The sequence below is a fragment of the Sarcophilus harrisii genome, chromosome 5, assembly GCF_902635505.1.
Source record: "Sarcophilus harrisii chromosome 5, mSarHar1.11, whole genome shotgun sequence".
In the NCBI taxonomy this organism is placed as follows: Eukaryota; Metazoa; Chordata; class Mammalia; order Dasyuromorphia; family Dasyuridae; genus Sarcophilus; species Sarcophilus harrisii.
Window position 1 is genome coordinate 231,211,052 of NC_045430.1, and position 17,994 is coordinate 231,229,045.

The window sequence follows — 17,994 nt, forward strand, 5'->3', positions numbered from 1 at the left end:
AATTTTGTGAACCTCTGTCTATATTCAGGCATTCTATGTGACAGATCTGATACCTAAAATCTGTGTCATTTCTATTTCATATTCATCAAGGATGTTATTATAGTCTGATGATTTTTACCTACTTTCTTCAATTTATATCTAAATATTGCAATAAGAACCTCATGATCTGATCCACAGTCAGCTCCATTTTGTTTTTAATTAACTACAGAGCTTCTCCATCTTTGTCTGCAAAATATATACTCAACCTGATTTCAGTACTGACTGTTGGGTGATCTCCTTGCGGAGAGTTGCCTTACGGGTTGTAGAAAAAAGAATGTTTATTCTGACCATTGAGTTATCTTTACAAAACCCTTATTAAATCTCTGACTTGCTTTATTTTGTACTTCAAGGCCAAATTTGCCTTTTATTCCAATTATCTTTTGACTTCCTACATTAGCCTTCCAATCCTCTATGATGAATGTGGCATCTTTTTTGTTTGTTTTAGTGTCATTTCTACAAGATGCTGTGTGTCTTCACAGAACTGATTAACATTAGTCTCTTTGGGAACTGTAGTTGGAGCTTGTCTAGGATTTGAACATATATCATTTGGTCATTTTTAGGTGCTTTTCTTACCCTTTTATGCTGATTATGAGGGGCTACTCCATTTCTTAGTAGTGATTTAAATTTACCCAGGACTATCTATTTAAGCTCAATGATACTCAAGCTTTTACAGGATAATCCTTCTACCTCCTGTTTGATCACATCCAGTTTACTTTAATTCACAGCTGTTATATTCCAATTTCCTGTGCAATATTGATCTTTATAGCATTGAACTTTGCTTTTGTCACCAGGCACATCACATCTCAGTTTCCTTTTGGCTTTGACGCTGCCATTTTATTAGTATTAGAACTACTTCAAATTATCTTCTGCTCTTCTCCAATAGCACATTGGACCTTTTGACCTAAGGGGCCCATCTCCCAAAATAATATTTTTTATTATTTTAATTCGGTCCATGGGCATTGTCATTGGATTGGCTTGTCATTTCCTTCTCCAGTGACTCACTTTTTTTCCCCAGGACTCTCTGATCTGTCCTATCTTTGGTAGCACTCCATGGCATAGCTCATAGTTTCATTGAGTTGCTCAAACCCCTCCACCATGACTAGGCAGTGGGAAAAGATACTATATTGGCTTGTCATTTCCTTCTTCTGTTTTTTCTCTAATCTAGGCCCTCCTACTCTATTGTAACAGCCTCCAAATTGGTCTTTTCCCTACTCTTTTTGCCCTTTCAATCTATTTTTTATTCTTTTCCCAAAATATCTTCTCCATATGGCAGTTTGATAATGTTATGCTCATAACTGTTTTTTAAAAAAACACTTTAGTAGTTCCCAAATATTTAATGAATAAAATAGAAAATTCCTTTGTCACTGCTAGCACTTTACCTCTCTCAACTTCAGTCATATTACTATTTTGTCCAAACTGGACTATTTATCACCCTTCTTCTTTATACTCTCTTTCCTCAACATTTGTTCATGTTCTTTCTTTTGATTGGAATGTCTCCCCCCCTCTTAATGTTATTCTCAAATCATATCTTTTACATTGGTAGCAAACATGTGGAAACAAATATGATATAGAAAAATTTCCCTCTCTAATATACCCAGGATTATTATGTTATTATTATGTATTTGTCATACATTAAACTCTTAGTCTATAAGTTCCATGAGGGAAAAGGGGGTAGCTAATTAAACTTTGCATATCTCCCAGTGTCTGTCTAGCATACCATTCTGCACATAACAGTGTTAAATAAATCAAGCCAGCAAGTAATTACCATTTATTAAGGAATTATACTATGTACCAAGCATTTTGCAATTCAAATGATTAAAAACAGAATTTGTGGAGAATTAGATAGAGATAAAAAGCAGAAAGCACATTTGGGATAAGCCTTAAAATTATTAGAAGCCTCTTAGAAAATTAGACAGGAGTTTGGTGTTTGGCAAAAGTAGCAGAAATTTTGTTTGTTATACTTTAAGATGTGTGTGTATGTGTGTGTGCCTACAAATATCAAAAGCATAAAGGAACGAGCCAGTGAAAAGTGAGTGGTCAAAGTTAACAGAGAGGCTGGCCAGGGAGGTAGTTATTGTTAGGTAACAAGTGGAAAAATCCCCAGCAAAGTTGGAGTAGTCAGTTTTTGAGAAAATGAGGGAAATATTTCCCTGTGAGTAAACTCTTAGGAACTGTTACTTCCTTACCAATAGAATATTGATGCTGCATAGATATTCTCCTATTTAAAGATAGAAACTTAAAGTATATGGAAGAGTGGTCCTTTTCCTTGGGGAGAGAGAATGAGTTTGTTTCTTAATATTTATCTTTAAAGTATTTGTTCCCATAAGTTTAAATTTATGCATCTTACCACTTATTTAAGTAAATTTCTATTCATACAAATTGTCACAAATGACCTAAACAATGCTATGCTTAGAAAAGCCCATGACTGTAAACCATTATACCTGTTTAATCTACTTTTTATTCATTTGGACAAATTTCATCTTGTTCTTCATCTACCATTTATGTCACTATGTAAACAGTGAAATCTTGAACCACTTTAGAAGTAAATACAATTTTTGAAGTTTTATAAATCTGTAATTTGAGAATAATATTCTTGACATTTGGGTAAGTACATAACTAAACATCTCTATTAAAATGACAAAAAAGAAACAACTCCTTACCCTATTTTGCATAATTCAATAGATGTTGCCTCATCACTTGCACAAACCATCACAGCCCAACTAGCATGTCTTCTGACTTCATCATTATTTGAGTGTAGCAATTCCACAAGTGGTTCAAGTCCACCTGCATGTCTTAACTAAAAATGGGGGATTAGGGAGAGAAGTCAAGTATTTATTAATCTTTTAAAATAATCCTGCTTTCTTCAAGAGACATCCAATAACTGAAAACAAATTGTAAAAAAAATTCACCAATAAAAAAATGAAACTATTTCAATATTTTCATACTTAAAGGAATCATGCTTGAATCAAAATATTAGCTCTAGTAAAATATATGAAATCTTTCCTTGCTTTAGTAGATTTATTATCTTTTCCCCAAAACTCTCCTCCTTTCTTCTAACTTTCTAACTCTATTGAGGGTATTATCATTCTTCTAATCAAAGATCCATATATCAAATCAATTGAAGCAGACAAAGCCTTCAGCAAAATGCAGTAGTCAATTTATGTTAAAAATAATAAAACTCATAGGAATAAAGTTACCTTTCCTTCCTTTTATCAGAACAATTTCTTTCAAATTAAGAACCAGCAAAATTTTAAATGGATATATACCAGAAACTACCTCAATAAAATCAAAAGTCTCCACTGATATCCCATATAATATTATAAATACTAGCTATAGAAATAATTCAAGAAAAAAGGAATCAAGTGATTAAGCATAAGTAAAAATATATTTACAAACATATAATATTTCTTAAATAATTAACAAGAAACAATACTTTTAGCAAAATAGAATACAAAACATGTCTTTAAAATATCAATTAGAGTCAGTGACTATTTTGGGGACTCAATTCCAGAGTTAGCTTGTTCCCTTCCTATTCAATTATGGTTCTAGTCTAATTTCTATCTTGTGAGAAAATTTTATTCAGTTGTGAGAAGTTGTGAGAAAACATTTTTGTATGTTTGAATCTAGCTCTTCATGGCTGAGAAACTGGAGCCACTTGAGCTGCTGTTAGGTTATGCTGACCCACTCACATCTGAAGATTGATAAGTAGTTTTCTCACAATTATGTATCTCAAGTACCTTATGTGTCTTATCTGAAAACTGACATCACACTCAGTTATTATTTCCATTTTCCTCTGATTGAATAGAGAAACTCTGAAGCATGGGATACCACTTTTTCTGATTTCAGGGAACTGTACCTGTTCATCCTTCCTCTCCCAACTTAGAAAGGACTTAATCTTTCCTCCAATTAGAAATCAGATTACCTATTTTTTCCCTAGTTGATTGTCTTCTTTTAATTAATTGATTATTTGATTGTTTTTAATGCATAAAAATTCATCTCCCCCTGAATTTGGGATCCTGGTGACAGTTTGTTATGTAATTGATATGTATTGCTTAATAAATCAATATTCAGGAAACTTGAACCTTTATTTCCTCAGTTGTTTCATCTTTCACTTGCCACATTAAAAATGTTCAAGAAAACAATGTGGAATTAAATAAGAAAAATAACTGATATTTTTATCCTGTGACATACAATCACCCCGTTACTATATTTTTGCCTTAGGGAAGTTAAGGAAAACAAGAAAAGGGCAGATATTTACGAGGGACAAATAATACAGGGAAAAAGCTGCAAACAAAATATTTGCCCAACAATTCAAGAATGGCTGGACAAACTGACAAAAAACAAATATGATGCAATAACATTAGACCATAATGAAATTATGAAAATTTCAGAGAAATATGGAAAGACTTGTATGAAGTAATCCAAGAATGCAGAGCCAAAAGAATCATATACACAGTAACTACAGCAACAAATTAAGTGAAGAAATAACAAAGGGCAACAAAACTCAGCTTAAGGAATAGCTGAGATTAATATAATAGAATGCTTTTAGGTTTTTAAGCATAGTTTTATATTTTCTTATTTAATTCACCTGACAACCAGGTGAAATGATCCTGCAGATAAGACTCACTTCCATTGTAGTGGTGAGGGAAATAAGCTACAAAGACAAAGTGATTTACCTCTGGAAGCACAACTAATATGTATCAGAAGCTCACAGGATTCGAACCCAGGTTCCTCCTGACTCCAAATCCAGTGTATCAGACAGTACTCCTCCCTCCCTCCAAAGTTACAAAGACAACGGGAACAAAAGCTGTGTGCTTTCATTGTGATAAACAAATGTTAAACTATAAAAGACAGTGTTGCTTACTCTTGTAGGCAATAGGGTGTAATGGGGAGAGTAGTGTATTCAGGGTTACAAAGATCAAGGTTCAAATCCTGAGTCAGAAACTTATGATCACATGCATGACCCTCAACATTCTCAGGCTCGATTTCCTTATCTCTAAGTTCTTTACAAGGTTTTTGTGAGGATCAAGTGAGATAATATACGTGAAGGTCTCTGCAAAACTTAAAAAGTGCTATATAAATGTCAGCTAATAGTGTAATTACTGCATAAAGTGTTTTTGCTCTGCAAAACTTAAAAAGTGCTATATAAATGTCAGCTAATAGTGTAATTACTGCATAAAGTGTTTTTGCTTAACTATATTGGGGGAAATTAATTTATGGTAGAAGTGTCTGGGATGAGGCAAAATATATTGATGCATCATAATAATTTCATAATAACTACTCACATGTACACAATGTTTTCCTTATATACTTTGAGGTAAGTAGAGCAAGTATTATTTCCCATATTTTATAGATGGTGGTGCAATTAGTATCACTTCTTGTAGAGATGTTTTCCATAGAAACGATGGCAGAAATGATGGAGAAATGATGGCTAGGTTCCCTCAAAAAAGTTCATTTAGCCAATAATATAGAGCAATACATAATACATTCATGAGAAAGAACAGAAATGCAAATTTATCAGTTAAATGAAGAAAGCAATATAATTGAGGGTTTTTTCAGTCTTGAAGTAAAATTTAAATAGTAAGAGCGATATTTTCCCAATCAAGAAAGAAGATGGATAAGGTGAAAGACAGTATATGCATGAGAATGTATATGTATTCTTATGCATATGCACAAAGAGAATGTGCGTTTACATATATATGAAAGGAAAGTATGATTGTATAAATATGCACGTGGCTGTAATGTTCATGTGTGTACAAACACTCGTACACACATATACAAACTAGGTGAAGTGAACTTAATTGGCCAGAGGAAAAGTAAAGCTCATGAAATGTGCATACTCCCATTAAAGGGAAAGAAAGGTGATGAAGATATACTGGTCCTGACAATTCATCCTTTCTCTCATTGTGGCTAAGTGGGAAAGGGAGAGAGAAGAGACAGAAGAGGAGAAGCTTGAGTGGTTGTTGTCAATGTTTTCAATTTGTCATTCTGGAATTTACGAAATACTTCTTTAAAATCTGCAAAACCCTTGCCTGAATGACCTCATTTTAGATCTGCTCATAACCAAAATATTCACAGCCCAAGTAGTGCCTGCATGTGAAATAGTGAAATCATTTAAAGTCTAAGAAGAATCCAATAAGATTTATTTAACAAGATGAAATCCCAAGGGTATTTAAGGAAAGGCTCCACAAACGTAGCAGCAAATATTAAAAAACAAGCAATAACAAAAACCAGACTGAAGAATGATCAAGAAGTCCAAGGAGAAACTACAATAAGTGCAATTTGCTAATTTAGTGCAAAGAAAGAGCCAAAAGTCTGTGGGCACAGGGAAAAGGTTCCAGCTAGAAAAGTATGGCCCGGGAGGAAGCCAGAGTGTTCCTGCCGCTCTCTTTGGGGTTGGGAGATGGGATTTGAGACCAAGTCCTACCAGGGGTCCTCAAACTTTTTAAATAGGGGGCCAGTTCACTGTCCCTCAGATTGTTGGAGGGCCGGACTATAGTAAAAACAAAAACTTTGCTTTGTGGGCCTTTAAATAAACTTCATAGCCCTGGGTGAGGGGGATAAGCATCCTCAGCTGCCGCATCTGGCCCGCGGCCGTAGTTTGAGCACTAGGATCTCCCATGTTGTACAATCAATTCTAAAACTCTGGGGGCAGCTAGGGGGTGTCACAGTGCATAGAGAGCTGGACCTGAAAGGAGGATGCTTCAACTTCTCAAGTTCAAATCCAGCCTCAGACACGTACCAGCTGTGTGACCCAAACAAATTACTTAACCTCTTAACCTGATTTACCTCAGTTTCTTCTTTTGTAAAATGAGCTGGAGAAGGAAATAGCACAGTCCTAGTATCTATACCAAGAAAACCCCAGATAAAGTCACAAAGGGTAGGACATGACTGACAATGACCGAACAACAAAAGTGGCCTTATCGGGGTATCGGGGAGATACGCTTGATCTTGCCATCATCACCTGTAAGTATTCTGCTTCTATGAACTCTGAAATTCCTTTATGTGATCTCAATCTAGGGTCGTTGATTAATCAGACACATGCATCTCACAGCAGTCCAGCTATCTCCCCTCTTCCAAACCAATCAATTCAATTCAATAAACATTTATTTAGTGTCTACCATGTGCCAGGTATTGGACTAAGCACCAGGCTACTAGAACAGGTGAAAATAGTCCCTGCCCTCCAAGAATTTACAAGCTAATAGAAAACATTCAAATAATATATATGAAGCAAGTTCTATACAGGGAATGAGGAATAAAATGGGAAATAAATAAAAGGGGGAAATACTGGAATTAAGAGGGGTTAGGGAAAGCGAGATTTCATTTGGGACTTAAAGGAAGCCAGTAGCTGGAGATGAGGAGAGACCATTTCAAGCAGGGAGGACAATCAGAGAAAATGTCTGGAGTTGAGATGATCTTGTTTGTGGACTAGCCAGTAGGCCAGTATCACTGGATTGAGGAAAGCATGTAGGGGAGTAAGAATTCAGGAAAGGTAATAGGTATTTAGGATATAAAGGATTTTGAATGACAAACAAAAATATTTTGTATTTGATCATGGAGACAGGGAGACATTGGAGTTTCTTGAGTAGGGAAATGACATGATTAGACTTTCATTTTAGGAAATTCATTTTAGCAACTGATCGATTGAGGTAGGCAGGCCGACCACCAGCAGCTCTTAAAGAGTATTCCAGTTGTGGGGATGGGCAACTAAAAATCAATAGCAACTTTGGAGAGAACTGTTTTGTTGGAATGATAAGGCTGGAATCTGAATTGTAATGGGATAAGAAGAGAGTAGGGAGAGAGAAAGCAGAGGCACCTATGGCAGACAGCCTTTTTGAGAAGGTTAACCACAAAAGGCAGAAAAAATATAGGGCAGAGTTAGTGAGGAGGAAGAATCAAATGAGAGATTTTTTTTTCACTTTAGGGGAAACATGGATATGTTTTTAGACAATAAGAAATGAGCCAACAGAGAAGGAAAGATTGAAAAGATGGAATGGGATCCTTCGAACAAGGAGAGGAGTTGTTAAGGAGCAAGATTTGTTAAGGAGCAAGAATACATGGAAGAGGGAGTGGAGGAGAAGGCTCTCTCCTGAGTGATACATGAGAAAGAGGGGAGAAGAGAGAATTCATGGAGAATGACTTCATTTTTTTTCCATAAAATATGAGAACAGGTTTGTGATTTTCAGCTGAGATTTTGAGGAGCAGACAGGAGACTATATAATGAAAATAGTAGATTTCTAATCAGAAGATATATGTGTTTGATTCCTGGCACTCCTATTTACAATCACAACTTATTTTCCTCCTAAGTACATTGTGGAAAATCTCTAAGGTCTCTGCCAGCTCTTAATTCTATGATTCTAGGTATTTTAAAAAGAATTATGTCAGTCTCTGAGTAGATACCGAACAGGTAAATTAAAATGAATAATACAAAAATTGTCACCTCAATTCTTGCTTCAGCATCACATGCAATGGCAGCCACAGTGAGAGCTGCTTTACTCTGGACAAGGGTGTTGGAAGAATTCAGAGGTTGGATGAGAGCCCGCATAATGTCGAAGCTCTGGATTGCCAAGCGCAGGGATTCCTGGGTAGCCATGTTGGTCAGCACCGTGGCAGCATTGGCAATGGCATTGTCTCTGTTACAGCTTAAGATATTTATCAAGGATTCAATAGCACCAGCTTCAGCAACAGCACTGGTAAATGCATAAAAAGAGACATCATGATGAAAATATCTTTAAAATGCCATACTGAATGGTTGTATCAATGAAGTGATCAATTTATTAACATCAAACACAGGCTAGAGTCATTGATAACAGGATCTTCAAGTTTTTCAGATACAAATTCATGGGAACATCAGTTCTCTTTTAGCTGCTTTTAACCATGGAAAATGAACCATGTGGATTTCTACTGTCCAGTATTACTATAAAGTGAGGAGGAAATTCTGTGAATGTTCTTTGGCATTAAGGAATAGCACCAACACTCCTCTTGAGGAAACAAAAGAAATTTAAACCTACATGGCAAAATAACTAATTATTATTCTCAAATTACTGACTAATCACAGACAGAAACAAACTCATTTCAAACCACCAAATCTTATCTTGCAAATAGGTTCTCTGATTTAGTTGAGTGTTTAATAGATTTAATCAATGACAAGTATTCAAATTAAATATTTTTATTTTTGTGATGTTGGTCCATACACAAGTGCCAAATTTTAGTGTTTCTTGTTTCTAATATAATAAACTGATTGATTGTATAGGAAATTATTAAACACAAAGACATTTTCTCACAGTGTTGAAAACTCAAAATCGTCTTTTAAGGAATTCAACTTCAGTAGTCTTTACTTTTATTACTTAAAATTCAGGAGTAAAATTAGGAGATAATTTAAAAAAATTTTAACCAGAGAAAGAAAAGTTTAACCTTAGTCTTTAAAACTGAGGATAATTTTTGCATTTTAAAATTATTTTTTTCAAATTATATGTAAAAAGAGTTATCAGCATTTGTTTTTTTGTAATATTTCAAGTTCCAACATTTTCACACTCTCATTTATCCCCCTTCCTAAGACAGCAAAAAATCTGACATAGGTTATACAAATTCAAACCTGTTAAATATTTATTCCAATATTAGTCATATTATGAAAGAACAGTCAGAATAAAAAGGAAAACCACAAGAAAAAAAAAGTGAAAATATTGTGCTTCAATCTGAATTCAGACTATCAATTCTTTATTTGAATATGGATAGCATTTTCCATTATGTCTTTTGGAATTAATTTTCTCAGATCATTGTATTGCTGAGAAGAGCTAAATCTATCTGTTGAACATTACACAATATTGATGTTACTATGTATATTGTTTATCTGGTTCTGCTCACTTCCTTCAGTATTAGTTCATATAAATCTTTCCAGAGTTACTCCACTGGCTCATCATTTCTTATAGAACAACAGTATTCCATTACATTCATATACCACAACTTGTCTAGCCATTTCCTAATTGATGGGCATTCCCTCAATTCCAATTCTTTGCCACCATAAGAAGAGTTACTATAAATATTTTTGTATATTTGGGTCCTTTTCCCTTTTTTTATGATCTCTTTGGGATACAGACCTGTAGCAGTATTGCTGGATCAAAGAATATACACAATTTTATAGATCTTTAAGTTCCAAATTGCTCTCCAGAGTGGATGGATCAGTTCACAACTCTACCAGCATTATTGTCCCAAATTTCCCCACATCTTCCCAATATTTGTCATTTTCTTTTTCTGTCATATTAGCCAACATGATAGGTATGAGGTGGTACTTTAGGGGTGTTTTAATTTGCATTTCTCAAATCAATGGTAATTTAGAGCATTTTTATGGAACTATAGATGGTTATCTATCTGAATTTTAATCTATCTGAAATTGCTCGTTCATGTCCTTTGAAATTTATCAATAGGGAATGACTTTATTTTTATAGATTTAACTCAGTTGTCTATTCATTTCAGAAATAAGGCCTTTATCAAAAATATTGGCTGTAAACATTGTTTCCCAGCTTTTCTATTCTATTCTATTCTATTACATAGAATAATTTAAAAAATATTCCATTCAATGATATTTAGAATATCTTACCTTTAATAAGAACAAAAGCCTATTTTAAAAAAATCAACATTCTGCCACTATGGCAAGAAGACAGTCTTTATCTCCAAAGAATTAAAATAAATATCATTTAGAAAGTAATAGTGAGACATATAGTATCTGAGAACCAGATGCATATATAACCAATAAGAAACTTCAAAGAAAAGGAGTAAAAGACATCAAGAAAATGTATGATAAGAAGTTAAGCTGGTCACATGGCAAAGGCAAGAGATGGAAAGCCAGGGTTTTCTATTGATACTTTTGTGATGTAAGAAGAATTCAAGAGACTATATTTTAGCCCACTAGGTGGGATTCCCTATGCTGACAGTAGGGCTTGGATTGGAATTTTATTAGATGGATAGGCACTGATGAATTAATTGCAGGCTGCCTCACTGAGAACAGCCAAATTGATGAGATTATAGATGTTTGATCTAAGTATATTGCCTTTTATAATAGTCAACATGAGGTCTAAAAGGGTGAGCTTTGTTCTTAAATTATGGGAGAGGTAAAGAGGGTCAAAAATTAAATATGACCTTTACTTTTATGAAAAAATGATATCAAAAATAAAGGAACTTTAGATGAACATTATATTGAACACACTGGATAACAAGTTCTTCTGGTTCTGTTTATCTTTGGCCACATTCATTATACACACACACACTCTCTCTCTCCTCTCTCTCTCTTTCTCTCTCTTTTGTCCCTTCTATATATATAGTCATTTTTTTCCATGTTCATTTGGACCATTTCATAATACTTCACTTTCTTCCTGTTTAAATGTTTAAATTGATTTAACTTGGATAAAAATATTGTGAAGGGAGAAAGCATATTCAAGTTCCAAAATTTTCACTCTCCCTTTCTTCCACCTTCCTAAGATAGCAAGAAATCTGATATAGGTTATACAAATTCAAACATTAGTCATATTATGAAAGAACAATCAGAATAAAAGGGAAAACCACATTACGTGTGGTTTCTATATCTCCCTTAGCTGTCTCCCCATCTAGAAGGTCTCTTGGGCAACATTTGACTTCCATTCTTAAAAATTGAAATTAACATTCTTATTTCTTTTTGCTTTTATTTAGGATAACATACAATATTTATTATATATCACATCAAATTGTATGGTAATCAGATATATTTTTAACTAAACATCATCTTATATGGTAATCAGATATATTTTTAAATAAAAAATATGCTATCTTCAATATATTGTCAATTAAAACAAATCAATATAATGTCAATTAAAACAAAAAGGACACTCTTTTTATGTACATTCTTCTGACTACAAAATAGATTTTTACACCAGCTCAAAAATCCTTTTTTTTCTTTGGAGCATATCTTGAAATATTTACTTGGCACAAGCAAAAATATGATTAGAGAAGACAATATTAAATAACTAAGTACATATAAGTTACTATACAGTGAAAAGAAAAGGTAAACTAAGAGAAGGTGACTCAAGTGACTGGAAGGACCAGAGATGTCTCCTACAGAAGATGATTTTTGAAATGGATCTTGAGAGAAGGGAGAGGTGAGAAAGTAGAGCCTTCCAAGCACGGAAGAAAATTAGTACAAATTTTACCCACCTCTGTGGTGGGCACAGTCGAAGCAGCCTGATATTGCCATGAAAGGGAGTCAAGTGTGAGAAGACTGGAAATCCAGGAAGAGGGACAGATGGTAAAGAGCCTTAAAAGCCAAATAAGACAATTTGCTTACTTCTTTGGTAAATTTATTATTGCTTCTGTAAAAAATTGTTTACTGAAATATTTGTTTTTATTAAGGTCACAATTTTTTAAAAAGGAAAAAAATTAGAAAATAAGATCTAGAAGAAAAATTTCCATTATTAGTTTCTCCAGTTTTTGAAGAATGTTATTGTATTCTCAAGTTAAGAAATTATTAATGATTTGGCTTTGTGTAGATAAAGAGTTGAAATACATTTGATCAAAATCCCTCATCACTACTATATAATACCTTTATGCAAATTTGGAATCTGGTTCCCAGACTCATCTATTCTTTCTTGTCCAGATGATATTGAACACCCTTGGATAACAAGTTCTTCTGAGTCTGTTTTGGCCATTTTATTAATATAAATACTACTTCCCTCCCCACCTCAAATACTTTTGCCTAGCTCATTTTTTAAAAAAATATGGTAAATTCTTTCAGACATGGGTCTCATACTAACAAATTTCTCTGCATTCTATGAAGTCATTTACTTCACTGAATTGAAATCTCTAATCTCCTTTGCTAGTTAACCCTAGCTTTTTTGTTCTGTAGTGCTTAAAGTTAAGGTATTAGATGCTAAGGATCACCACTTTTGTCAATCATCTTAGTTCATTTTTTTTAACAAGGTTAATATTTTGAGCAGTAAATTCATTGAACTGATCAGTTTTAAAGCATGGAACAACTAATCACCCATACTGTAATACCATATTTGCATAGATTAGCTTGGTATTTAGAATCTTAGAACAACCAAGATATAGAATACTGTCTGAATTATATACTCATACAAACTGTGGATCATGATTTCCTTTAATAGTATATGCAGGGAGGCAGGGTCAAGATGGTAAAGGTAGGGATTTGCCTAACCTCTCCCCAAACTGCTCCAAATTCCTTTTAATAGTGACTCTAACCCAATTTTAGAGCATCAGAACACCCCAAAAGATAAGAGTAGAACATTTTCCAGCTGAAGGCAACTTAGAAGTTTGCAGAAAGGATCTGTGACATCAGGATGGGAGACCAGTGTGATCCCGGTGGAATCTTTGCACATTTCTGGTCCTAGATCCCAACCCCAGCCCAACCTCTGAATGAGTGGCAGGACTGGTGGTTTCCAGACCTCTCAGCCCAGAGACATCAAAGAGAACATCAAAGGTCAGCAGAAAAGGTCTGTGGAACTAGGGTGGAAGCCCAGCACATAATTCCAGCCCAGGCCATGCCAGCACAGCCCTAGCTCCACCTCAGTAAGATGGGACCTCTCAATCTGAATCGGGAGCACTGCTTCTAGAGTTCTCACCCTAGAGACACCAGGGAAGAGTTTAAAGGTCTGAAGACAGGGTTTGTGGTGATGGGGTGAGAGTCTCATGGGCAGTCCCAATGCAGCTGCATTGGCACAGCCCTGGCCCCAGCATCAGCAAAACAGGACTCTGACTTTGGCATACTAGATTTTACAACTACAGAGGATTGGGGAAATTCTATAAATAGCTCCAGGACAGAAAAGAGGGCTTGTGTAAAGGTCCAAGAAGGATCTCTAAAACATCTGCACAAAACCTCTGAAGATTGGAAAAGTGCATTCATCTCCCTGGACACAAAGTCCTATTTTAAACAAAACAGTAAAAGAGTAATAGGCTAGGAAAATGAGCAAACAACAGAAAAAGTTTCTGACCATAGAAAGATGATATGGTGACAAAGAAGATCAAAACACACACTCAGAAGTTAATAAAGTCAAAGCTCTTACACCCAAAGCCTCCAAGAAAACTAATAATTGGGATCAGGCTATGGAAGATCTTAAAAGGGATTTTGAAAAATCAAGTAATAGAGACAGAGGAAAAATTAGGAAAAGAACAGAGTGGTACAAAAGGAAATGCAAAAAGCTAATGAGAAGTATGTCTTTTTTTTTTTGAGAAAATATGGGTTAAGTGACTTGCCCAGGGTCATCCAGCTAGGCAGTGTTAAGTATCTGAGACCAGATTTGTACTTAGGTTCTCCTGACTTCAGGGATGGTACTCTATCCACTGCACCACCTAGCTGCCCCAGAAGAATGTCTTTAAAAATTGGCCAATTTTGAAAGGAGGTACAAAAGTTCACTGTAAAAAAAAATTCCTTAAAAATCAGAATTGAACAAATGGAAACTAATGACTTTATGAGAAATCAAGATATAATAAAGCAAAATGAAAAATAGAAAAAATGTGAAATATCTCATTGGAAAAACAACTGACATAGAAAATAGATCTGAAGAGATAATTTAAAAATTATTGATCTGCCTGAAAGTCATGATCAAAAAAAGAACCTGGACATCATCGTTCAAGAAATTATCAAGGAAAACTGTTCTATATTCTAGAATCAAAGGGTAAAATAGAAATCGAAAGAATCCACTTCCTGAGAGAGATCCTAAAATGAAAACTCCCAGAAATATTGTAGCCAAATTTCAGAACTCCCAGGTTAAGGAGAAAATATTGCAAGTATCCAGAAAGAAACACTTCCAAGTATAGTGGAGCCACAGTCAGGATAACACAAGATTTAGCAGCTTCTACATTAAAGGACTAGAGAGCTTTGGAGCTAGGATTACAACCAAGAATCACGTACCCAGCAAAACTGAGTATAATCTTTCAGAGGAAAAGGTGGATCTTCAGTGAAATACAGGATTTTCAAACAATCATGATGAAAAGACCAGAGCTAAATGGAAAATTTAATTTTTAAATACAGGACTCAGGAGAAGCATAAGAAAGTAATCAGGAAAGTATTATCATGAGGGACTTAAAGTTTATCTGTTTACATTCCTACATGGGAGGATGATACTTGTAACTTATTTTTATTATAATAATTATATATAGTATTATATAATGTATGCATGATGATATAATTTATAATATAATATCTATAATTATATTTGTAATATATAATAACATTATTGTATAATTATATAATATTATAATAATTATATTAATAACAATAGATATAATATATATTAGAACTTTCTCATTATTATGGCAGTTTGAAGGAATATGTAATAGAGGGCACAGGTCGGAGTTGAATATGAAGGGGTGTTATCTTTAAAAAATGATGAAATTAAGAGGGAAGAAAAGTTTGTACTCTGAGAAAGGGAAAGGGAGTAATGGAATGGTTTTAGTTATTTGCCATAAAAAAGGAGGGAAGCAAAAGCTTTTATAGTGGAGGTGAAGAGGGAGAGAAGAAGGGGAGTGAGTGAACCTTACTCTCATCAGAATTTACTCAAAGAGAAAATAATATGTGTACTCAGTATGGATATAGAAATCTATCTTACCCTGCAGGAAAATAAGAAGGGAATGGGAAATGGTCAAAACTGACCCATGGGCAAGGTGAAAAGAGAAAATAGAATAAATGGGGGAAATACAGTTAGCGATAGTAATTCTAAAAAGAATTTTGAAATAAGTTTCTCTGATAAGGTTCTATTTCTCAAATATAGAGGGAATTCTCACATAGAGGGAACTCAGTCAAATTTATATAAAAAAATAGGAGCAATACTCCAATTGATATAATCAAAAAATATACTATCTTTTGACCTAACAATACCAGTATTAGGCATGAATACCAAAAGAGATTTTTTAAGGGGAAAAAAAGAAAAAGAATCCCTATGTACAAAAATATTTGTAGCACCTCTTCTCAGGGCAAAGAATTGGAAATTGAGGGGATACTCAATTGAGGAATAGCTGAATAAATTATGGTATATGATAGAGAAGAATATTCATGAGGAAAAAAAACCTGGAAAATCCTCCATGAACTCAAGAAAAGGGAAATGTACTGTATACAAAGTAATAGCAATGCTCTGGGATGACCAGCTGTAAATGAGTATGCTATCCTCAGCAGTAAGTACAATGATCCATGACTACTCTGAAGGACTTATAATGAAAAATGAGGTTTTTTTTTAATTAAGAAGGGAGATCTATGTCTTCTTTCACAACATGACATTTATGGAAATGTTTTACATAACTTCACATGTGGTTTCTTAATGGGGGTTGGGGTAGGGATTAAGGGAGAGAATTTGGAACTCAAACATTTAAAAATGTAAAAAGAATATTTTAAATGTAGTGAAAATAAATTAAATAAGATTTTTAAAGTATACTCAGACATTCACAATACAATTGCCATTACAACATAATACACAGATTGCAGACTTTCTTTTTAGGCATGTAAACCAATTAAATGGAACCACAAATGAGTTTGGAATTAGAGTTTGGAATTGAATTTCAAATCCTGCTTCTTTCACTACAATCCAGCTTCAGTTTTCATAATGACAAACACTGAGGTGAACAGGCCCTCTTCTCAAAAGCTAATCATTAAAACATTCAAAATTTTTTATCCCATTCTCAAAAGCTAATCATTAAAACATTCAAAAATTTTTATCCCATAACAAAACGAGACTAATAGAGAGAGGGAAGAGTAACAAATGTGTTTATACTCTAAAATTTTGAATTAGTATATATGGTATTAATGTTAGTTGGCCTTTAACAATTTCTTTAAGATGTCTTCCCCAGTGTTTGAGGGAGAGGGTATAGCTCTTAAAAAGGGGCAATGATAGCTTTCTATTGTTGTTACAATATAAATGTTAAGCTTGGGTTTCATTCAACATTGAAAATCATTGTTATTAAGATAGTCAATTGAAGCTGGAGAAAATAAATCCTTTCCTATGTATTAAAAAAAAAGGTCCTTGAATCTTCCTACATATTCTTGAGACTTGATAATATGATATTTTTCATCTGTGTTCCTCCAGTGCCTTGTACAGTGCCTTGTTTATATTGCAAATATAATTGCAAATGAAATAGAAATTCTTATTGATCTAAATATTCAAGTCTGATACAACTCTTAAACAACCTGAACTATCTAGAAGAAAATAAATTTTCCTTCATGTTAATTGGTTAACTGTCTCATCATAAAATAGAGAAAAGGCCAGTGTGTTAGAATATATAACAAATAACTTTTATGGTGTTTCTCCTTCACATATTTTTTTTGTATTTAATCAATATGAAATCAGTCTATTTTTCTAATATATTTTACATGAAAATTATCTCCATTTCATCAGTGGTACTATATGAAGGGCAAAGCAAGGGTATGCTATGTATATTTAATACTAAGATGTATTAAACCAGATATGTTATGTATATTTAATACTAAGATATATTAAACCAGATAAGAACAACAAACAGTGTTTTATCAGAAATCCAGATATTTATAGCTTCTTCATTCTTTATATTAAAAAAAAGACTGGAGTGTGAACAAAACACAATTACAAGAAGACTTCTTACTGATAACAATTGAGAACTAGGTGCCTTGTGATAAGAAATTCTAGATGGAGAATATTAATTTCTTCTTATGAAGCATCTGATTCTAATTAAGTCTCCAGAAAGTTAGCTTTTTGAAATCTATGCTTAATTATATAAGACTTAAGTTTGATCATGACATTAATGTTTTAAATTTGGTACATTGTTAAATCTATTTTGCCTTTTCTTTTAAGGCTTCTATATGACTTATCTGTACTATACTATATAGTAATTGATTATTTACTGTTAATTATCATTACATAATTCAGTTGAGTCCTGTTTTCCTTTGACTTATACACCCTTCAAGATTACTTAAAAATTCTTATGTTTTTCTTGTAGCCCTATATA

General features: G+C 33.7%; 1 protein-coding gene and 1 long non-coding RNA gene across 6 annotated transcripts in view; one reads left to right on the forward strand and one right to left on the reverse strand.

Moving 5' to 3' along the window:
* LOC116419465 overlaps positions 1-17,994 on the forward strand; it is a 132,800-nt gene that overhangs the window by 43,207 nt on the left and 71,599 nt on the right. The window lies entirely within an intron of this gene.
* The window catches only part of ARMC3 (armadillo repeat containing 3), a 131,822-nt gene that overhangs the window by 33,210 nt on the left and 80,618 nt on the right, over positions 1-17,994 (reverse strand). For all 4 annotated transcript variants that reach the window (XM_031939869.1, XM_031939868.1, XM_012551246.2 and 1 more), the window contains 2 exons: positions 8,480-8,729; positions 2,700-2,836 (listed from right to left, as the gene is read on the reverse strand). In XM_031939869.1, coding sequence (XP_031795729.1) covers positions 2,700-2,836; positions 8,480-8,729 — 387 coding nt within the window. The remainder of the gene's footprint in view (positions 1-2,699; positions 2,837-8,479; positions 8,730-17,994) is intronic.